Genomic DNA, 24,181 nt, shown 5'->3' on the forward strand with positions numbered 1-24,181 from the left:
CTTTAAAGAAAATCTTACATTATCTCGAATGCAATTTTGTATCATTGTAAACATTTAAAACTGGGTGCATAATAATTTATCATATTGATTTACTCCAATTCACTTAACCATTCCCACCATGATGAATATGTGGTTTCAGTCTCATTTTATTTTTCCACAAAATCAGAGCTGAGACAGACTTGGATGAAGGTAGGGTGTGTGGGAAATGATCCCAGGAGCAGCAGTGAAAGCAGGGAGCAAGAGAAGGAGAGGTGAATTATCAAGGCAGGCAGCTTCTGCTGTAGATAATTTCACCAGGACCCCTAGGAAGTATGCAACATGCCTCTCAGAATTCTTCATGTTTTGTGTAGCATTCATTGCATGGAGATACCATAATTTGTTTTTCTATTCACCATTGATGATCATTTAGATCATTTCCAGTTTTTGGCTATTATGGATAATGCTGCTAAGAACATTTGTGTACAAATCTATGAGTGGACATGTGTTTCATTTTCCTTGGGTAAGTACCTAGGAGTTGACTATCTAGTTTACCTTTTAAAGAACTTACCTATTTTCCAAAGTGATTGTACCATTTACATTCCCACCGTGAATGTTTGAGAGTTGCAGCTCATCCACATCTTTGCTAACATGTCTTTTTAAATTTTAGCCACTCTCATAAATGTGTAGCAGTAGTACACTGTGGTTTTTCCTTTTAATTTCTCTAACTGATGTTGAACGTCTTTTCATAACATTTATTTGTCATCTACATATCTTCTTTGTTGAAAGGTCTGTCTAAATCTTTTGCCCATTTTAAAGTAGGTTTTTCATCTTCTATTATTGACCTGTAAGAGTTTCTTATATATCTTAGATATATTTTAGACACCCTTGTTAGGTGTATGTTTTGCAAAATATTTCATCCAGTCTGTGGCTTGAATTTTCATTTTCTTTACTGTGTCTTTTGAAGAAGAATAGTTTCTAATGTCGATGAAGTCCTATTTATTTATGTTTTATCTTTTACAGTTTGTAGTTTTTGACTGTATTTAAGAAACCTTTGCCAAACCCAAGGTTACTAAATTTTTTTCCCAATGTTTTTTCCAGAAGTTATATATTTTTAGTTCTTACATTTAGGTCTATGATCCATTTTGAGTTAATTTTTGTATGTGGCATGAGATAAGACTTGAGGTATATGTCTTTGTATATGTATGTCCAATTGTTTCCCACCATTTGTTGGAAAGATTATTTTTTTTCCACTGAATTATCTTGACACCTTTGTTGAAAAGCAGTAGTCAATCTATGCATGTATCTATTTCTGGATTCTATTCTGTTCCATTGATGTATTTGTCAATCTTTATGTCAATAACACACTCTCTGGAAGCTGCAGCTTTCTAAGAAGTCCTGAATTCAGGTAGTATAAGTTCTCTAATATTGTTTGTCTTTTTAAAATTTGTTTTGGCTATTCCAGATCTTCTGCATTAATTTTAGAATCAGCTATTCAATTTCTATGAAAAAATGCTGGGATTTTTATTGGGGTTGCACTGAATATATAGATCAGTTTGGGAAGAATTGACTTCTTAACAGTATTTATTCTTCCAATTTATGAACATGGTATCTGTCTCCATTTATTTAGGTTTTCTTCAATTTCTCTCAGAAATATTTTGTTGTCTTCAAGGTACATGTCTTGTACATTTCTTTTGGTCAAACTTTTCTCTTTATTTAAATGATTTTTAATTTTTTCATTATAGTTGACCTACAATATTATATTAGTATCAGGTGTACAACATAGTGATTAGACATTTATGTAACTTATGAAGTGATGAAGTCTGGTACCCATCTGACACCATACATAGTTCCTACTATGTTATTGACTATATTCCCTGTGCTATGCTTTACATTCCCCTGATCAATTTGTAACTACCTATTTGTACTTTTTAATCCCTTCCTTCTTTTCACCCATCCCTCCAACCTCCACTCGTATTTGGCAACCATCAAAATGTTCTCTGTATCTATGAATTTGTCTCTGTTTTGGTTTGTTTGTTTATTTTTTATTTTTATTTTTAGATTCCACATATAAGTGAAATAAAATGGTATTTATCTTTCTCTGTCTGACTTATTTCACTTAGCATAATACCTTCTAGGTCCATGTTGTTGCAGTTGGCAAGATTTCATTCTTTTTTTGTGGCTGCGTAATGCTCCATTGTGTGTGTGTGTGTGTGTGTGTGTGTGTATACACATACATACATACATACATATAACCTCTTCTTAATCTATGGATGGACACCCAGGCTGCCTCCATATCTTGGCTATTGTAAATAATGCTGCAATGAACACATGGATGCACATGTCTTCGAATTAGTGTTTTGGTTTTTTCTTCAGATAAATACCCAGGAATGGAATTACTGGGTTCTTCTCTATCTCTTGTTACATCCTTTGTTTTAAAGTCTAGTTTGTCTGGTATAAGTATTGCTGTCCTAGATTTTTTTTTTTTTCATTTCCATTTTCATGAAATACCTTTTCCCATTTTTTTGTTTTCAGTCTCTGTGTGTCTTTTGATCTGAAGTGAGTCTCTTGTAGGCAGCATTGTTTTCTTATCTATTCAGACATCCTATCTTTTGATTGGAGCATTTGATCCATTTACATTTAAAGTAATTATTGATAGATATGTAATCATTGCCATTTTATTATTCATATTTTTTATCTTTTCTCCTCCTTCTCCTCCTCCTCCTCCTCCTTCTCCTCTTCTTCCTCTTCCTCCTTTTTCTTCTCCTCCTTCTCCCACTAACATTGGTTTGGTGGTGATGGACTCCTTGAGCTTTTTCTTGTCTGGAAGCTCTTTATCTGTCCTTTGATTCTAAATGATGTTCTTGCTGGGTAGAGTACTCTTGGTTGTAGGTCCTTACTTTTCATCACATTGAATGAATGTTTTGTGCCAATCCCTCTGGCCTGCAAAGTTTCTGTTGAGAAATCAGCTGACAGTCTTGTGGGAGCTCCCATGTAGCTAACTAACTGCTTTTCTCTTACTGCTTTTAAGGTTCTTTCTTTGTCTTTAACCTTTGGCATTTTAATTATGATGTGTCTTCTTGTGGGCCTCTTTGAGTTCATCTTGTTTGGGACTGTCTGCACTTCCTGGGCTTGTATGTCTATTTCTTTCACCAGGTTAGGGAAGTTTTCCATCATTGTTTCTTCAAATAGGTTTTCAGTTCCTTGCTCTCTTCTTCTAGTACCCTATATGATAGTATGCTTGATGCTGTACCAGAGGCCCCTTATACTATTATTTTTGAAAAATTCAAAAATGAATATTTCTTTTTGCTGTTCTGATTGGGTGTTTTCTGATACCTTATCTTTCAAATCATGATTCAATCCTCTGTTTCATCTAATGTACTGTTGATTCTCTCTGTGTATTCTTCATTTCAGTTATTGTATTCTTCATTTCTGACTGGGTTTTTTATTTACGTTTTCTATCTCCATTTTTATGTTTTCTTTCTCTTTGTTGAAGTTCTCACTGAGATCACTGAGCATTCTTATAACCAGTGTTTTGAACTCTACATCTGATACATTGCTTGTCTCCATTTTGTTTAGTTCTTTTTCTGGAGCTTTGTTTTATTCTTTCTTCTGTTTTCTTCTATTCTTTCTTCTGTTTTATCTCCTCATTTTGTCTGCCTCCCTGTGTTTGTTTCTATGTATTAGGTAGAGCTGCTCTGTCTCCTAGTCTTGGTAGAGTGGCCTTATGTTGTAGGTATCCTGTGGGACCTAGTGGCACCATCTCCTTGGTCTCCTGAGCTGGGTGTTCCAGGTGTATCCCTTGTGTGGGTGGTGTGTGTACTCCTGTTGTAGTTGAGCCTTGGTTGTTATTGGCACATCAATGAGAGGGATTGACCCTGAGGCTGATTTGTTGTGAGGACTGACCAGGAATACAATGGAGGAGCTGTTGTGCAGGGGCTGACTCTATGGCACAAGATTCACTTTATCTCAGCTCTGGTGTCTGCAAATTCTGCCCTTTGGGTGTGTTGTTTGTGTAGGTGGTTGGGTGGTGTTTTGGTGTGGTCTGAATGTATCCACTGGGTGTATTGATTCATGGCCTCTTGGGAGGGGCTCTGGTGCAGGACAATGTCAATCACTACCTGTGCCCTGCCTGGAGCCACTTGGTATGAGCTACAAAGTGGCCTGTAGATGGTTGCCACTTGTGCTGGGCTTGGCAGTACCTGGGAGAAGCTGAGGTGCGAACAGAGGCTGGCTGCCATTAGTGCCTGGTTTGGGGCTGCTTAGCAAGAGGTACAGGGCATGCTGAGACCAGATGCTGCTTGTTTGGGGTTTGTGAACCTTTGAGAGATTTTTAGGAAAGTCTGCAGCATGAGCCAAGATGGGCTTTTTATATGGAAGAGCTACTGGAAATGGTTTTGGTGGGCTTACAAGTTGGGTTGGGAGGGGTCTCAGGGAATCACCAGGGTGGGGCAAACTGCTAGCCAGGTTGATGGAGACTCATATATGGCACGCACCTGTGCATGCAGACTGGGTGTGGGGAGGGCTCAACAAAGGAACAATGGCTTGTCTCAGCACTTCTGTCTGGCAGAAAGCTGCCCCTGCAGCCCTTACCCTAAAGCCAGACAATTCAGTTTCTCTCTATATGTCCCTGGTGCCTTTTAAACAGCTTCCCCAGCAATGGAGCTCAGAGCCAGTGAGTCTTTCAGTGAGTAAATCTGTGTGCAGTCCTTTTAAGAGGAACATCTGGGACTCCAGCCACCCCGTGTCTCACTCAATTGAAATCTCTGCAGTTTGCACAGCCAGAAGTTGTGGGGACTTCTCTTTCTGGCACTGGAACACTGGGCTGGGAAGCCTGGTATGGGGCTGGGACCCCTCGCTCCTCGGGAGGGACCTCTGCAGCTGAGATACCCCTCCTGATTTTTAACTGCCACATGTAGGTGTGGGACCAACCTGTTCCATGTCTCCACCCCTTCTACCAGTCTCGAGGTGGGTTCTTCTGTATATCCTTAGTTGTAGGATTTCTGTTAAGTTAGACTTTAGGCAATTCTCAATGATTATTGTTCTGTAGTTTAGTTGTAATTTTGATATGATTGTGGGAGAAGGCTAGCACAGCGTTTACACACTCTGCTAGTTTTACCAGAAACTTCCAAGTATTTATTTTTTGGTAATATTGTTCTTGCAAATGGTCTAGCCCAGTGCTTGACACAGGGTGGGTACTAGTCAATTGTTTGTTGGAAGAACAGGTGAATGAATGAATAAAATGTGTAAGTGGAAAGTATCAATGTAGTGAGTCATGTCTGCTCATTTTGAGGACTTTTTTGGTTAGCATTCTACAAGATGGGTATGAGAGTAGAGAAAGCAGATGTGTGATGTAATGCAGGACTAAGGGTTGGTGGGAAAATGAGTGCCTGTTTTTGGACCTTAGGAAAAGGCTAGCCAGAGAGGCAAGACAGGGATGGAAGATGATACTCCAAGCAAATGTTAAAAGTGAAGTGGGTGTACCCATACTTTAAGCAGACAAAATAGACTTCAAGCCAAAATACTAAGAGACCAAGTTGGACATTATATAATCATAAAGGGGACAACCCATCAAGGAGATGTACCATTTTTTTAATATATGCATACTCAACTTTGGAGAACCAAAATATATGAAGAAATTATTAACAGACCTAAAGGGAGAAATTGATAGCACCAAAATAGTAGTAGGAGACTTTAACACCCCACTTAGATCTTCTAGATATAAAGTCAAGGAAGTATCGGCTTTAAATGACACATTATACCTATGTACTTAATAGACATGTACAGCATATTCCATCCAAAAGCAACAGAATACACCTTCTTCTCAAGTGCACAAGGAACATTCTCAATGATAGACCATATGTTGGGATACAAAACAAGTCGCAATAATTTTAAGAAGATTGAAATCATACCAAGCATCTTTTCTAGAAACCAAACTCAAAGTCACAGAAGATTGTGATCTAAATGATAGAGAATTCAAAATAGCTGTCATGAAGAAATTCAGTGAGATAATAAGAAAACTCAGAAAGGGAATTCAAGGAGTTCACGAATAAAATTGTGATTTTTGTATGTGTGTGATACTGTGTTACTATTCATGGTGCTCCATGGGTTGTTCTTCTGTTTGTACATTTGAAGTTGGTACTTTTCTTATTTAGGTACAGCTTTGTTTAATTTTTTAACAGTTCAGCAGATTGGTAATTAGAGGCCTTTTTCCCCCAGTAGGTGGTGCAATAGCACAAGTTATTGGTTTCTCTTACCTGAGTTGACTGTATTTGAGAACCAGCATTTTCCACCTTCTACAGCCTCTGCCCTCTTCATCGCTGCTTGTGCCTCTGGGGTAACTGATGCCTTGCTGCTGCTGGTGTTGCTGCAGTTGCTGGTTTTGCTGTGGTCATGGTTGTAGCTGCCTGGATCACAAGGATGGCATGCGCCCCCACTGCATTCAGGGTTGTCTGGGTCTGGGCAGCGCTGCGTGGTGGGGGGATGGCATGGCTTGAGGGGTAGCTGGAGACAAGAACCCTGTTGCCACTGCTGCCTGGTTTCTTGTGGTTGTTTATGTTGCCTTTGCCAGGAAGCCAGAGTTGCATGTTACTTAGTTCGTCAGTGATGCGGCACCACTGCAGCCAGGGAAAGGAGCCGGAATTGCGGGTGCTGATGCCACTACTGCTCTTCTTTTCCTATCCTGGGGCCACAGTTGGTGAGCCGCGTTGTGGCCTGGTCTCCATTGCTGGTACTGTGCTGCTAGGGCTGCAGGCTCAACTGCCCGCCACAAAGGAACCAGGTTAAGGAGCACCATCCCTGCCATTACCCCAGTTCTGCCTCCCCCATGCATTCCAATCCACCACCTTCAGATGCACAGATGTGTAGATCTCCCAGGCACCCTACTGTGTGGAGTAGAGGAATCTTTGTTCAGTTATTGATGTCCGACTAGTCGTAAATTGAAGGGGAGAGACAAAGGGAACATCTCACTTCTCCTGATGCTGACATCACTCTCGCAACATATTTTAAGTTCTATGGGTGACAATAAAGTACTTCTGAGCAGGCATCAAACTGTGTGTGTCCACGTAGTCACTAACCCTCTCTGAGCCTCCAGGATGGCCTCCTCTCTCCAACCTAATATGCTGACTAGAGGAATGATACCCTCTTGACCTGTATCCCACCCCATATTACACACCATCACATAACAGTGGTGTGTGATTGTGACTTGTGTTCATGTTGTCTTAGCTAGATAACAAATGCTTAAAAGATAAGCCCTTTGCCTTTTACCTTTATATTCTTCTAATTACCTTGCATACTAAAGTGGTCCTTCAATATTTTTCTTAGGAGATGATGTATCCATGTTATTGTGCGAAGATAATGCATGCAGGTCACCTACTACAGTGACTGGCATGCAGTAGGTATCTAGTAAATTATATGAAGAACACTCAGTCAATATGGGTAACTACGTTGCTTATTTTCTCACTTTTTTTAAAAAGATTTTATTGGGGTAGCGGAACAGGACTTTATTGGGGAACAGTGTGTACTTCGAGGACTTTTTTCCAAGTCAAGTTGTCCTTTCAATCTTAGTTGTGGAGGGTGCCATTCAGCTTCAAGTTGTTGTCCTTTCAGTCTTAGTTGTGGAGGGCGCAGCTCAGCTCCAGGTCCAGTTGCCATTGCTAGTTGCAGGGGTCGCAGCCCACCATCCCTTGCGGGAGTCGAACTGGCAACCTTGTGGTTGAGAGGACATGCTACAACCAACTGAGCCATCCGGGAGCTCAGCGGCAGCTTAGCTCAAGGTGCCATGTTCAATCTTAGTTGCAGGGGGCGCTGCCCACCATCCCTTGTGGGACTTGAGGAATCGAACTGGCAACCTTGTGATTGAGCCCACTGGCCCATGTGGGAATCGAACCGGCAGTCTTCAGAGTTAGGAGCATGGAGCTCTAACCACCTGAGCCACTGTGCCGGCCCCTATTTTCTCACTTTTTAATTGATCCTTTCATCACCTGTCATTTCACATATTTTGTGCTTTGGCTGTTTTAGAAGTCTATCTATCTATTTTTTTTTTGAAATAATTTTTGACTTACAAGGAAGTCACAAAAACAGCACAAAGAATTCTCATATATTGACTGATGTGTTTTCAGTGCATTATATCAAGGAGGTACATGATGTTCCTTAACTGGTGATATTAATTTTGATCATTTTGTTAAGGTGGTATCTGCCAGATTTCTTTACTAGAAAGTTGAATTTTTTTCTCTTCACAATAAAGTATCTGTGAGGAAACATACCGAGTATATGTAAATATCTTGTTTCTCATCAAATTTTACTCAGTAATAGCATCTATTGATGATTCTTTCCTGAAACAGTTCTCATGGAGTTTGCCAAATAGTAATATTTTTTTTAATTTCCATCTTTTCTTCTACATCTATCTATTAATTGGCATTTTACTCTAAGGAACAGCTTTCCCTTCTCCTTTATTTAGCTGTTTATTCATTTGTTAATTTATATCGGTATAGATCATGGATTCTTATTTTATTTAAAGAGTTATGATCCATTAGAATCATTATTTCTTTATTTTTCGTTATTATTTTTTAAAGGAGGGTGCAGTTCACAGTGGCCCATACGGGGATTGAACCAGCAACCTTGGTGCTACCAGCACCGTGCTCTAACCAACTGAGCTAACTGGCCACCCCTATTTTTTTTAATTAAAATTTATTGGGATGACAATGGTTGGTAAAATTATATAGGTTTCAAGTGTACAATTCTGTAATATATCATTTATATATCACATTGTGTGTACACCACCCAAAGTCAGTTCTCCTTCCATCACTATATATTTGACCCCCTTTACGCTCTTCTATCTTTCCCTCCTCCCTTGCCCTCTGGTAACTACTAAATTTGTTTTGTTGGTTTTTTCTTTTTCTTAAATTGTGCCGATGGTAAAATTGGATGGGTGATAGAGTGTGGGGGAAAGAAGCCTTTGAGTACTTCTGTTCCAGTTAGAGTTATGCCAAACCGCAGGCCTAAAGGGTAAGTATTTATGTGATTTACAACAGTTTAACAAGGACCATCATGAAATTAAAAATGGTGTAGATTATGCTCAATTATATTGGTTCCTGTCCGTTTCAGGAAACAGAAAGGATCAGTCGGAAGTACTTTAATTGTAAGGTCACTACAACTTCTTCCCTTAACTTTTTAGCAGCTGGAGATGTTTGTTGTTTTGGGTGGACTGTGAAGTAATGTATATTGAAAGTAAATGAAAAGGAGATTTCAGTATCACTGTCTTGGCACAAGATGGCAGCAGTCAGCCATCAATTTTCAGCCCAAGGCCTCTGGACTTAATGGTGTCTTTTGTCTTTGCAGGGACTTCAGTACTAGTGATAATAACATTCAGATTGACAAAACCAAGCCTCTGTGGCACAACTATTTCCTATGTGGACTTAAAGGAATTCAGGTAAATTGGTTTATAAGGCACCTACTAGAATTTGAGATTATGATGTCTATTATATCAAGATTTATTTTATTTACTCTATCATTTTTGTCTCCTTTCAATATTAACTGATTTTTCTGTTCTATTTTTCTAATTTATGTATTTCAGGGGATGGCATAGATTTGACTTTTTCTGGGTGGTGTTCACAGGGTGCAGCAGTCGCTATTCATAAGTCAGGTGCATCCGACAAATGTCGTTTTGGTGTTTAAATCTTTTTTTCAGGTTTTCTTTTGAAGCATACATTCTAGCAATATTATTTACATTTTGTTCTAGGGATATAGAGGTATATCCTGTAATGGGATTTATAATCAAATTGGGCTCTACCCAGCTGTATTGATTTAACCTCTTGAATCTAAGGTTTGTTATTTATAAAATGATCACACTGCTCTTTCAACAAAGAATTGTTTTAAGGATTACACAACGCTTGATGCATAGTAGGTATTCAATAAATGGCAACTAGTATTGTTATTACTGCTTCCAGATGGGGCTAAAAGAAAGATGTACTGAAATGTATTAGAATAAGTGTTTTCCTAGAAACATTGAATAATTACCTTGAACATCTCTAATGTCATGTAGAAGAACAGGAAAATGAAATACTTCCACTCTCTTAATTTAAAAAGTATGCAGGACAAAAATAAAATTGATTTGCTAAATCAATTTGATTTGTTTATTAAAATCCATGTTTTAGAGAGCTTATGTTCCTTATTGCCTGGTGGTCCTATCTGTAAATTTTGTCATGAGTAGCCTAGGACTCAGTGGCATATCTATTACAGAAGTACATCACATTTATTTCTGATGTTTATGTAGTCTTGTACTCTAATTATGGTGATTCTGGTTTTAGAGCTCCTGTATCCCTCCCTCCCTCCCTCCCTCCCTCCCTCTCTCCCTCCCTCTTTTCTTCCTTCCCTCCCTCTTTTCCTCCCTTCCTCCCTCCCTTTTCTTTCTTTATTCCTCCAGACACATGGTAATAACTTATAGGAAAAGTTATTGGCAGGTCTTAAATCTTCAAATCATTTGGCTTGTCATGTGCATTAGTGGGAATTATGGTATTTGGAAGCATTTACCTGGCAAGTGCAATTTGATCTTACTTATAGCAATATATACTATATACTTACTTATAGCAATGTATACTTACTTAAAATATAAGCCTTTTGTATATGGGTAAAGTCACCTAAATAACACATGCTGGTTTGTGGTGCTTTTGAGAATTTCAGGTCTTAAAACTTTTCTTTTTGGTTTCACAACTTAGGTGCAAACGCAGGTTTACACAATGAAGTTTTGGCAGAAAAGAAATTTAAATGTTAGTCTGTTCAGAAACTTTCAAATCAAATACTAGAAAGTTCCAGAGGATAATCTGTTTATGTTAAATTGAACATGTTATCCTTTTGGGATAGAGCTAGTACAGAATTTGGCAATACCCATTTGCATTTTTGAGTCTGTTGTACATTTTAATTTAAACATTGCACGATAAGTTTGTAAGTATGATTCACATTCAAGACACCCTGTGAATCAGTCTGTGGTTGAATACAGAGCATTCTCCCAGGAGTTTTTTTTTCTTTTTCTTTAAGCAAGCTGTCTTGACGTTCTGTATGAAAGGGTATTGGCAGCAGCAGTGTTTCAATTTATAATTTGTTTGTATTTCTGGAAAGGAAATTTTTAGATGACTTGAAATCAAGAAGAGAAGTATATCCACTGAGTCTCTTCTTTTGTGGTGCATGAGTTTTGCCAGCTTAGGAAAAAAAGAACAGAAAAATTAAGGAAAAAAGCAATTTTTTATTTGCAAAGTTTTGTTGTTACTTTGGTTATTCTAACTAGTGTATTGAAATTTCTTCCTAGAATAATATGTATGATGAAATACATAATTATGTAATATAATAGTATTTTGTACTTTGGTCTTGAACTGTTTGAGTAATTTGCAAACACGCTTTTTTTCTTGAGGAGGAGGTGGCCTTGAATTTATTTTTAATCTTAAACCACAAAGGTTATATGATATAATGTCATCCTAGATATTCATCTAAGTTTCTTAGAGCTTTCCATGTTTAGATCAGAGTCTGATTATTTCTTTGGGTTTTCCTATTTGGAGAAATAGTTTTCCTGCTTTGTTTAGAGTCTGCATTCTTATATGTGGCTGAATTCTAATTTGGCTGTCTTGAAAGCTGCCATATGGCTAGTTTGTATCCATAAACTCTAGTAAAAATCTGGATTTCCTCATATAGCTGACTTACATTAAATCATAGTGACAGTATGCTGGCCCAGGTTTCTGATTGTAGTGGAGAAGTTCTCAACCAGAAATCAGAGGCCGGGGTCCTACTCCCAGCTCCCTACATATGATCTTGGGAAAGTCTCTTAATCTTTTGGTGCCTCGGTTTTTTCATAAGTAAAACAGAACTGAAACAGTCTGGAACACTTTCTTCAGAGGACCTTCTGAAGAAAGACACTCCATAGAAATAAACCACTGCTTGGTGTTAGGCTGTTACAATTAAGAGTGTTGGGATGTGCCACATAGTGATTTAACCTGCCTCCCTAAGAAATGCGTCCTTCTTGTCTTGCTACTTGAGAAGTTGAATTATAATTGTTTAATAATAATTTTTCCATATCTGTTCAAATCGATTAATATTCAAGAAAAAGATCATTCAAGGCAATTTTAGGAAATGAATCAGTAACTTTGCTGAATAAAGTAAAAAGTAATCTTCATATTACCATACCCTGTGGCCCGGAGCCCTTACATGAAATGTCAGGACTCAATTGAATTGCACAAGTAGTTTCTATGAATAGCATAATAAGTCCATTGATAGACTTTTGCTCCCTGGGCAATGGAAGAATATTTTGCTACTTCTTGAATCCAACACCGAAGTTACTAGTGTTGTTTTTCCTTCTATTCTTAGGAACACTTTGGTCTTAATAAACTGACTGGAATGAATTGCTTGGTGGATGGAACCATCCCACCAAGTTCTGGCCTGTCCAGCTCCAGTGCTCTGGTCTGTTGTGCTGGCTTGGTGACCCTCAAAGTCTTGGGAATGAACCTATCCAAGGTAACCAACATGAATGTGTTAGTTAGTGACACAGAACCCTCTCTTTCTAAAGGCATTCACATCCGAATCTCAAAATTAGAATGTCTTCCTTTGATTGAAAAGCTTTATCTTGCCTGAAAGGACTCCGCATGCATGCATTGTGACTTAACAGGTCCCGCTTGTGATAAATCTCCATAAGGTAGCTGAGACCTTTCAAACAGTGAGTAGATCTGCGAATAACTATATTAAAATGCTCTTATATTAAGTGTCTGAATGCATGGGTATCTTTTTAGATCACCTCATTAACAAGTTAAGTTTAGAACAAGGCCTCATAGTTGGGCCTGCTTATTTTCACCTGAAACCTTAAATTAAATATTTGACAAGCAGTGCGTTAAACTGGTAAAGACCAGTCAATAAAGGAACCGAACAGCATATCTGTTTATGCCAGCAGGTTAGTCATGGAAATAAACTTCTTGTTTAAAATTGCATTACAAGGAGGAAATGCTTATTTAAAGGAAACATAAATCCTGCAGGAGGTCAGAAAACTTTAACTTTACAAGTTTACATAAATCTCTGACTTTGCAGTTCAGAGCAGGTGTGCTCAGCTTTAATTAATGCTTTGGAGTTCTGGTTCAAATAAAATGTTATCATAGGTTGTTTTTTTTTTAATCACATGTACATACCCTACCAAGTTTATAAGTGGTTTGGGAACACAGACTGGGCATCAAGCAGATCAAGAGAAAATGCTTAGTCTTTCTTAAGCCTGTTTAAACTTTCAGTTTGAAAATTTTATATGTAAGAAGAAAGAGAGAAATGAAAGAGAATACAAAGCCTTAGAATTTTCTGTAGCTGTCATGTGTAACTATACATTAATTAATCCTTTGTAAGCAATAGCTTATTTGTAGGGAACGATAACTTACTTGTTATTATTTGTTTGTTTAAGAAAAGAGAAAGCAAGGGAAAGGAAGTCCATATGTAAAATTTGTTCATCGTTTAACCATTATTTATTTAATGGCTACTTTGTGCCAGGTCATGTTCAAGCCATTGAACAGGTATAGTTTTAACCTTCACAGTGCTTATGAAATAAAAGGGGAATAGAGACAAGTAAATAGGCAACTACAATAGTGTGTGATAAGTGGATAAGTAGCATGCTATGGGAGCAGATCTAACCTAGATTTAGAGAGCATAGGACAGTTAAGCTAAGGCATAGGGATTCATAGGTGTTAATTAAGAAATACTGATAGCATGATAACACTGATAATATCAGATAGGCATGTATCAGGTAGAGGGAACATCATGTGGAAATATCTGGACTAAGAGTGATCATGGCTTGTTGGAGGAACTAAAATGAGTTTAATTTGGCTGGAATGCATAGTGATTTGGATGACAGAGTAGGAGACTTGATGCTTGTAAACCACGTTGAGTAATTTGGTCTTTATCCCAGTGTAAAACCATTGCAAGCTTTTAGGAAGAGGGTAACATGATCATAGTTTAGAAAGATCACTCTGGCTCTATCATAAAATCTAGATTTGAGGGAAACAGTATTAGCAGTAGGCAGATGATTTGGTTTAGGGAAGTGGCCATGAGAATAGAGAATTGAATGATAGTTTTAAGGTACATTTCAGACAGAATCAATAGGACTTGATTATTGATTGGGTGTGGGGATGAGGGACAGCAAAGAATCAAGGATTACAGCCAGGTCTCTGGCTTGGTGTGGGTCTTTGGAATAAGTAATATGGATGAAAAAATAGATTTGAGGGAAAGCAGAAATGTTGAGTCTGAGGAATCGATGGGCATACTGTTATCTAGTATTCTATCTAGTTATCTAGTATTTATTTACGAACAATATCTCTGAAGGTCAGGAGGGGGATCTGTACTTGAGATGATCCATTTGATAGTCATTAGTATATAATTAGTTTTTGAAGCCATACAAGTGGAGGAGAATGTCCAGTGGAGGAGTGGAGGTAGAAAGATAAGGAAGAGTAGGACAGAGCTTTGACAGGCATGAACATTTGAGGGATGGGCAGAGGAAGAGATGTTCATTGGAGAGACTGAGGAACAATCAGGTAGCTGAGAGGAAAACCAGAAAGGTGAGTCAACAGCAAAGACAAGGAAGAGAGTATTTCATGACAGGAGTGGCAGTGGTATCAAACGCTGCTGAGAGGTTAACACAAGGACTAAGAAATAGCATTGGATTTAGCATGAAGGAAGTTAAATAAAACTTTGGAAGAAGCTTTTTAAAATAGGAATGGGTTGGGCGACCGGATGGCTCAGTTGGTTAGAGCGCAAGTTCTGAGCAACAGGGTTGCCAGTTCAATTCCTGCATAGGATGGTGCGCTGCGTCCCTGCAACTAAGATGGAAAACAGCAACTAGACTTGGATCTGAGCTGCACCCTCCACAACTAGATTGAAGGACAACGACTTGGAGCTGATGGGCCCTGGAGAAAAACACCATTCCCCAATATTCTTCAATCAAAACAACAACAACAACAAAAACAACCAAACAAAAAAACAAGCTTAGAAAAAAGTAGGAATGGTTGAAATGTCTATGAAAGGTTAAAAAGTGGAAAAGGTCAATGGATATACAAAGTCTGGCTATGCCTGATAATCTGGTTTCTGTGATGGAGTTGAGGTCAAGGAATTTATTTTTTTTTAATGAGAGGATTGGTGAAACTTACTTTTTTTGCCTTTTTCTGGCCCTTTCATGGTGTGAATATCCAAGGGAAAAGAAGATAAAGAAATACTTTAAAGAACCTTTGGAATTAATTCTGAATGCCTCTGGATTTTCAAAATAAAAAATAGCAAATGTATTGGCATAAGAACAGACACATAGATCAAAGGAACTGAATAGAAAGCCCAGAAATAAACCCACATGTATAGGATCAATTAATTTATGGCAAAGAAATCAAGATGATACAATGGGAAAAGGACAGTCTCTTCAATAAGTGATGCTGGGAAAACTGGACAGCCACATGCCAAAGAATGAAACTGTACTACAATCTTATCCCATATTCAAAAAATAACTCAAAGTGGATTAAAGACTTGAATGTAAGACCTGAAACCATGAAACTCCTAGAACAAAACATAGGCGGTAAGCTCCTTGACATGGTTTTGGTGATGAATTTTATAGATTTGACATTAAAAACAACAGCAACAAAAAAAAATAAACAAGTGAGACTACATCAAACTAAAATGCTTCTGTACATCAAAGGAGCCCATCAACAACATGAAAAGGCACCCTACTGAATGAGAGAAAATATTTGTAAATCATATATCTGATAAGGGATTACTATCCAAAATATATAAAGAACTCATAGACCTCAATAGCAAAACCCCCCAAAATCCAATTTAAAAATGGGCAGAGGATCTGAATAGACATTTTTCCAAAGAAAATATATGTATGGACAACAGGCACGTGAAAACATGCTCAACATCCTTAATCAGCAGGGAAATGCAAATCAAAATCACAATGAGATGTCTATCACCTGCTACCTGTTAAAATGGCTATTATAAAAACAAGAAATAACAAGCATTGATGAAAATGTAGAGAAAAGGGAGCCCTTTGTACACTGTTGGTGGGAGTGTAAATTGGTACGGCCACAATGGAAAACAGTATGGAGGTTCCTTAAATAATTAAAAACAGAACTACCATAATCCAGCAATACTACTTCTGATACATTGGAATGTTATTCAGCGATAAAAAAGAATGAAATCTTGCCTTTTGCGACAATGGGTGGACTTTGAGGGCATTATGCTAAGTGAAATAAATCGGACAAATACCGTATGATCTTACTTACATGTGTAATCTAAAACAAAAAGCAAAAAACCAAGCTCAAAGATGCAGAGAACAGATTGGTGGTTGCCAGAGGTACAGCAGGGATGGGTGGGTGAAGGTGGTCAAAAGATATAAACTTCCAGTTATGAAATAAATAAGTCATGGGGATTTAATGTACAGCGTAGTGTCTATAGTTAATAACACTGTAGTGCATATTTGAAAGTTGCTAAGAGAGTGAATCTTAAAAGTTCTCATAAGAAAAAAATTCTGTAACTTTGTATTGTTGATATTAAACAGATTTATTATTGTGATCATTTCACAATATATACAAATATCAAATCATTATGTTATACACCTGAAACTAATATAATATATGTCAATTATACCCCAATTTAAAAATTGAATAAAAAATATCAAATTAGAACTATCCGACTCCATTGACTAAAAGGAACAATATGTATGTCTTAGCTTTCCCTGCTAGCCTAAATTGTACTACAATGCTTTATTTTCTAGGGCTGAGCATAATTATTTGAAGAGTTTCTTTGCTTTAGTAAGATACAATCTTGACTGACAGGAAATTCCTAATTTGCTTGGTCTTTAGTTAAGTGCCAACTGTGTACTTAAGACTTGTAAAAATCATAGAATATAAGAACTCAAGGAGAGAACTTTAGAGATGAGCTAGTTCAAAAAAAAATTTTTTTTTTGTATCAATCCATATCCTCTTAGGGAACAAAAACTACACAAGATATAAATAAAGAGACAATTTATAGGTCTGTGGGCAGAGTCAAGGGACCCAACTACGAAGGATTGGTTCCCTTGTGAAGCCAGAGCTATTATACTTCAGGCACTGTAGCTGTTATGTTGCCAGAAATGCATTGAGGCAGAGAAAGAGTAAAGTGAGTGGGAATGACACTGAGTGGGTAGCTGCCCATAGAAGTCAGTCTCCTGGGGTACAGAGACGTGTGAGAATGAAAGGCAGGAAGGCCAACAGGGAATAAGCAGCCTATCTGATAAGAAGAATAAGTCTCACAAGAGATTGTTGACTAATGTTCTTCCAGTTGATAATCACTCCCTTTCTAATTTATGTACATTCACTATGCCTTATACAATTACAGACAGCAGTTACTGCAAATGGCATACGAGTATAAGCAGGACTACTTATATTCCATGTGGAACTTGTTAATTCATTAATAAACAAAATGTTGCATGTCTAAAACCAGTAAAACATGATGGCTAAGTCACCCAGAGGGTCTGGAAGACAGAAATTATGAATCAGAATGGAACTGACAGAGAGAGTATGGTGTGATAAAAGACCTATGAAATAGAAAAGGCTAGAGGTTTCAAGAAGTCAGAATAAAGATTTGTCTACTCTTTCTTTTTTCTTTCCTCATTCATTCTTTTTTCCTCAAGTAATTATCCCCAAACAACAGGGAAAACAAGAAAAGAAGGCACAAGCTCCATCTTTGATAAATCAAAGAGACATAAATAACTCCAAACCACAAGCTACAAAGATAGAAAGTGGATGGAAGGATGGTGCATGACTTAGCAGAGTGGAGAAAGGTCAGAGCCAAGTGCCTGTGGAGGGAGGTGCAGATGGAAAACAAGCTGGCTCACAGCTCTCTGGAAAGGCTTAGGAATTAGAGGCACCCAGTATCAGAGAAAGCAGGGTGATACGGAGCATGGGAATTGATTTGAAAGTCTTTAGGAAGAGCAGTTAGATTCTCAGAGCCCACTCTTACCAGGCTACCATTCCCCACCCCCACCTTTGCAGAAGTCTTTGGAGATACAACCAGAGATTGAACTTTGGAACTCTTGAGATTTGAGAAAGGCAAGAGGAGAACACAACTGAAAACTGGGAGTTAAAGGATGTTTTGCATCTCAACAGTGAGACTCCCAACTCCTTTCCTCTGGTCAGCTCTAGCGCACTGGCAGCTTTACCAGTTCACGCCCCCCACTCTTCCCTCCAAACCCAGGAATATTGGAAGATCCTTCTCAGAGGAAACTGAACCATGCTAGAGAAAAGATGCTGGCAATTGCTGACCTCCTCCCACAAAAATTTTCAGGCCATTCTATGACCCTGAAGCCCTTATGTCCTCAGAGAAATAAAAGAAAATATTAAAGAAAGAATGTTATTTAAAAAAGAGGAAGAAGCAATAAGAAAGAGCTTTTGGATATTAAAAATATAATAGCTAGAACAAAAAAGATCACTAAAAGGATTGGAAGAACTCTCTGATAAAGTGGGAAAAGAAAAAGATGGACAATGAGAAACAAAAAGATAGGAAAATTTATAGATTTATTCCAGAAATTCGATATCCAAGGGAGATCCAAGGGAGAAACAGAAAACAGTTGCTAGATAATTATTTTAAAAATAATATTTTTTAAATATTTTAAAAATAATATTTTTCCAAAGTAAAAACATGAATTCTCAGATTGAAATGAGCTCTGGGTGTTCAGCATAATAAATGAAAAAAACAAACAAGCAAAAGAAAACAAAAACAAATTATACCTCAAAAAAATTTTTTTTAAAGAGAAAAAGAGAAAAACACACACCAAAGTGTACCATCTGGGAATTTTGAAACTTGGATGTTAATACAAAACACACTAAAAGCTGACTGAGAGAGCAAGAGAAAAGAACAGAAAGAGATCACAATCAAAGGATTAGGAATGAAAATTTATCAGAAAACAGACTTGGAAAGAAAGACGGCAACAGAGTAATATCTTCAAAATATGAATTTAGCTTAGAATAAATGAACTGATCAAGTGTAAGGATAGAATAAGACATTCTCTGACATGCAAAGTCTAAAAGTTTACAGGATGTAATCCATCAAAACTAGGGAGCAAACCAAGAAAGATGACGTGGGAACTAGGACACGGAATTCAATACAGGAGAGAGAAACTGGGTATTTATTGAACATTAGTGAAGAGAAATCCCAACGTAACACCCATGACACCCAGCAGTGGGAAGACTCTCAGTATAGATTAGAACCAGAAGAGGGAATGAAAAAATGAAACTGATAAATCTTAGGGAAAAAAAAGAGCTGATAAATCTGACGTGTTTGACCGTTGTGGAAAATGGATTGAGAGTAATATTACAGAGTTGTAGGGTATGTGAAGGCTTAGCTGGACATACAAATAAAACTAAGCAAATGAGGAAATTAGGAAGTTATTAAATATAGGAAAAAGAAAAAAATATTCCAGAAAGGAAATAAATTATTTTTTATTATTTGGATTATAAGTGAACAATAGTCTTAATAATTAATGCACTGAATATGGGCTTAACCAAAATTTTTTTTAAATTAAAGTGTGACAACAGGTAACAATTGTTAGTAAAGTTACATAGATTTTAGGTGTACAATTCTGTAATACATTATCTATATCTTACATTGTGTGTTCACCACCCAGTCAGTTCTCTTTCCATCACTATATATTTGACCCCATTTACCCTCTTCTAGAACCCCCCCTCCTTACCCTCTGGTAACCCCTAAAATATTGTCTATGTCTGAGTTTTTGCTTCTTCATTTGTTTGTCTTGTTCTTTTATTGTTTTCAGTTTTATGTACCACATACCAGTGAAATTATATGGTTCTCTACTTTTTCAGTCTGACTTATTTCGCTTAGCATTATAATCTCAAGATCCATCCATGTTGTCACAAATAGTACTATTTCATCTTTTCTTACCACCAAATAGTATTCCATTGTGTATGTATACCACAATTTCTTTATCCATTCATCTATCAAAGGACACTTTGGTTGTTTCCATGTCTTGGCCACCGTAAATAAAGCTGCAATGAACATTGGAGCACACGTGTCTTTATGGATAAATGTTTTCAGATTTTTTGGGTAGATACCCAGGAGAGGAATTGCTGGGTCATATGGTAATTCTATTTGTAATTTTTTGAGGAACCTCCATACTACCTTCCATAGCGGCTACACCAATCTGCATTCCCACCAACAGTGTATGAGGGTTCCTTTTTCTCCACAGCCTCTCCAACACTTGGTACTATTTGTCTTGTTGATGATAGCCATTCTAACTGGGGTGAGGTGATATCTCATTGTGGTTTTTATTTGCATTTCTGTGATGATTAGTGATGTTGAGCATTTTTTCATATGTCTATTTGCCATTTGTATATCTTCTTTGGAAAAATGTCTCTTCAGGTCCTCTGCCCATTTTTCAATTGGGTTGTTTGTTTTTTTGTTGGTGAGCTTCATGAGTTCCTTGTATATTTTGGATATTAGCACCTTATCGAAGGCACTGTTTGCAAAAATCTTCTCCCATTCAGTTGGTTGCCTCTTTATTTTGTCGATGGTTTCTTTTGCTGTGCAGAAGCTTTTAAGTTTGATATTGTCCCATTCATTTATTTTAGCTTTTACTTCCATTGCTTTGAAGTCAAATTTATAAAATGCTCTTTGAACCCAAGGTCCATAAGTTTAGTACCTATGTCTTCTTCTATGCAGTTTATTTTTTCAGGTGTTATGCTTAGGTCTTTGATCCATTTTGAATTAATTTTGGTACATGGTGACAGATAGCAGTCCAGTTTCATTCTTTTGCACGTGGCTTTCCAATTCTGCCAGCACCATTTATTGAGGAGACTGTCTTTTCTCCGTTGTATGTTTTTTGCTTCTTTGTCAAAAATTATCTGTCCATATTTATGTGGGTTTATTTCTGGTTATAAAAGGAAAATACCTTACCATAATAAAGGCTATCTATGACAAACCCTAAGCTCATATCATAATTAATGGTGAAAAACTGAAGCCCTTTGCTCTACATTCAGGAACACGACAGGGCTGTCCCCTATCACCTCTGCTTTTCAACATAGTGTTGGAAATCCTCGCCAGAGCAATCAGGCAAGAGAAAGAAATAAAAGGCATCCAAATTGGGAATGAAGATGTTAAATTGTCACTTTTTGCAGATGACTTGATGCTATATACAGAAAACCCTAAAGACTCCACAGAAAAGTTATTAGAAACAATAAGCTAATACAGTAAAGTTGCTGGCTACAAAATCAACGTACAAAAGCCTATTGCATTCCTATGTATTAACATCGAAATCTCAGAAAAAGAAATAAAAGAAAACACATTCCTTTTGCATTTGTAGCAAAAAGAATAAAATATCTAGGAATAGACTTAACCAAGGATGTGAAAGACATATATGCTGAAAACTATAAGACATTTTAAAAAGAAATTGAAGAAAACACAAAGAAATGGAAAGACATTCTGTGCTCACGGATTGGAAGAATTAACGCAGTTAAAATGGCCATATTACCCAAAGCAATATACAGATTTAATGCAATCCCCATCAAAATCCCAATGGCATTTTTAAAAGAAATAGAACAAAAAAATCATCAGATTTGTATGGAATGACAAAAGACACCAATTAGCCAAAGCAATCCTAAGAAATAAGAACAATGCTGGAGGTATCACACTCCCCGACTTTAGCTTGTACTACAGGGCAACAATAATCAAAACAGCATGGTATTGGCAGAAAAACAGACACGTAGACCAATGGAATAGAGTTGAGAACCAAAAGTTTTTGGCATAAATTTATTGAGAAAGATTGGGGTGGGGAAGGAAAGGTGGGTAAGAAAGCTAAAAATCCTCATTTACCGTAGTAGGAAGGCAGTAGATAAAGTTTAAAATGGAATAACCAGGAGATAGCATTTACTCAGATTTAATCATTTAAAGCAAGAGATAAGAGTTGAAAGTGTTTAACTCTGGGCACAGAGCACTGGGGATGAGGATGAAAGGGTGAGAGCTAGAGACTGATTTTGTTATAAGCCTTTCAGCTCCTTGGATCTTTTAGATTATGTGCATTTATTCCTTCGGTAAAAATAAAAAATACTTTAAAACAAAGAAAAAGACAGAGAGAAGGGGTTAATGGAATGAAAGGTAAGAGGGGCAGTGGATGACCCAAATTATTGCAGTTGGGGGAGCTGGAAGATGAAGAGGCAAGAAGGGATTCAGTGAGCCAAAGTCAGATATTGAGAACAGATGAGCTGCTGGAGCATGACCAGATCAGAACGGCCTAGGGAGAGTCTTGTTGATGGGTTTTGGGTGAAAGAATCCAAGAAAATACAGGCATCTTTCACTTAATGGCAGTAGTCCATTCCAAAAAATCAGAGGTTCTGCACAAAATCATTAAGTGAGGGCATATTTCTTATTATTTTAAATAGGAAAAATTATAATGCGTTACTCAACTCAGAAACTCTAACTTCCTACAATGTTACAAAAACACAGTAAAAACTCCTCTATATAAGTAACACAGAAATACAACAAAAAATACTTAAAACAGCCTTCTTGAACATCACACAATCAATATGGTTAACAAGCAGTTACTTTATAGAGTAGTACACTGTATGTCTTCTCTGTCAACACCTGGTGTCCAGTATTTTGCACACTATTTTGTTAACAGTGTTGTATTTTGGTTTGGGGATGTATTTTTGTCTTACATAAACACCTTTCAAAAAGTGTTGTGTTGAGAGATATATACAGCCTATGAAATTTGAGTATCAAAAACCAAGAGGTGGTCTACCAGGAAAACATTAGTTGGTGAGACGTTCTGTAAGATATACCTGTACTTTGTTAGCTCAGGATTCAGGTTGCTCTAGACTTGTGTCCAGTTTCTGTCTGTCCTTAGAGTTGTCCTTAGATGCCAAGGGAAAAAGGACCACGTTCCTTTCAAGGATCTTCCATTAGAGATAGCTGCCTGGTTTGGGAGACAGGTTGCAACTCTACAGGCTCGCCTTGGCTGGTAAGGTGTGTTAGTTTGGCTTCTACTCATAAATTCTTTCTTCTGTTGGGGTGGGTTAGGGTGGGGTGCAGATTTGGAATTCATGAATGGTGGACTGAGTAAGTGATGGTCAGAAGATCTACTTTGGAGGATTCGGGGGTATAGTAGAAGATACACAGCTGAGCAATATCCCCCATGTTGGAGTCTGAGGAGGAGAAATCCCCTATTACCTTGGTTGATGAAGGTTGAAATGACCAGCAGAGGGTAGGATGGATAGATATCTATGTGTGGATATCTTTGGCATTTTGTCAAAAATACATTTCATATGACTCTGAGGAACCCAGAATATGGATTAGATATATAACTTTCCCTTGAGGGTTGTAGTCCATCGAGGAAGCTAAGGAAGCTCAAAGTTAGGTGTCCAGAATTCTGTTCATTTTGGGGAATAATGAATAATAGGAATAATAGGAATAACACTGGGTTTGTGAGGGAGTGCTTCCTAGAGAAGAAAGGTTTTTCAGCCACAGTATAAACTTCCTACCTGAAGTTCTGGAAGCAGCGACTCATGGACATTTATGGAGCACCGATCATGTGCCAGGCCTTGATATAGCTGTGAATAAAACTGGTGAAGCCCTTGCTTACATGGAACTTAGTGCTGGTGGTTGTGGCGATGGTGGGAGAGAATGAACAGCTATACAAATAAATCTATAGCATAATATCAGATAGGGCTATGGAGAAAAAAATAGGCCATATAAAGGGAAGCTGCTATTTCAGACAGGGAGTTAGGAGAAGTCCTCTCTTAAGGAGGAGACGTTTGAACAGAGACCTGCGGGAGTCAGTAGAGAAGGGAGGAAGAAGGAACAGCAAGTGTGACAGCCCCACGGTGAAACTGTGTCTGTCACGATCCAGGAACTGCAGAGGCCTGTGTAGCTGGTGGGTGGTGAATGGGGAGAGGGCAGAGTGGTGGGAGGTGAGCTGAGATTGGTGGTCCGAGGCCATGTTGTGTGGGGTCTTATTTGGATTTTGTTCCAAGTGGAATAGAAAGCCTTTGGAGGGTTGTGAGCTGAGGATGGCAAGATGTGATTTACATTGATTTGAGTTTCTTTAGCTGACAGTACCACACTGTACCCTATCCTGGCGTGGGAGGGAACAATTAAAAAAGAAAAAAAGAAAGAAAAAGGAAATGGTGAATGCCCTTATGGAACTTAAATATATATAGTGAAATAC

At 37.7% G+C, this 24,181-nt stretch overlaps 1 protein-coding gene across 2 annotated transcripts in view; it reads left to right on the plus strand.

Moving 5' to 3' along the window:
* GALK2 (galactokinase 2) overlaps positions 1–24,181 on the plus strand; it is a 125,465-nt gene that overhangs the window by 24,750 nt on the left and 76,534 nt on the right. For both annotated transcript variants that reach the window (XM_081049962.1, XM_081049961.1), the window contains exons 4-5: positions 9,316–9,406; positions 12,328–12,474. In XM_081049962.1, the coding sequence (XP_080906088.1) occupies positions 9,316–9,406; positions 12,328–12,474 (238 nt within the window). The remainder of the gene's footprint in view (positions 1–9,315; positions 9,407–12,327; positions 12,475–24,181) is intronic.

This window comes from Rhinolophus hipposideros (genome assembly GCF_964194185.1).
Source record: "Rhinolophus hipposideros genome assembly, chromosome: 5".
NCBI lineage: Eukaryota > Metazoa > Chordata > Mammalia > Chiroptera > Rhinolophidae > Rhinolophus > Rhinolophus hipposideros.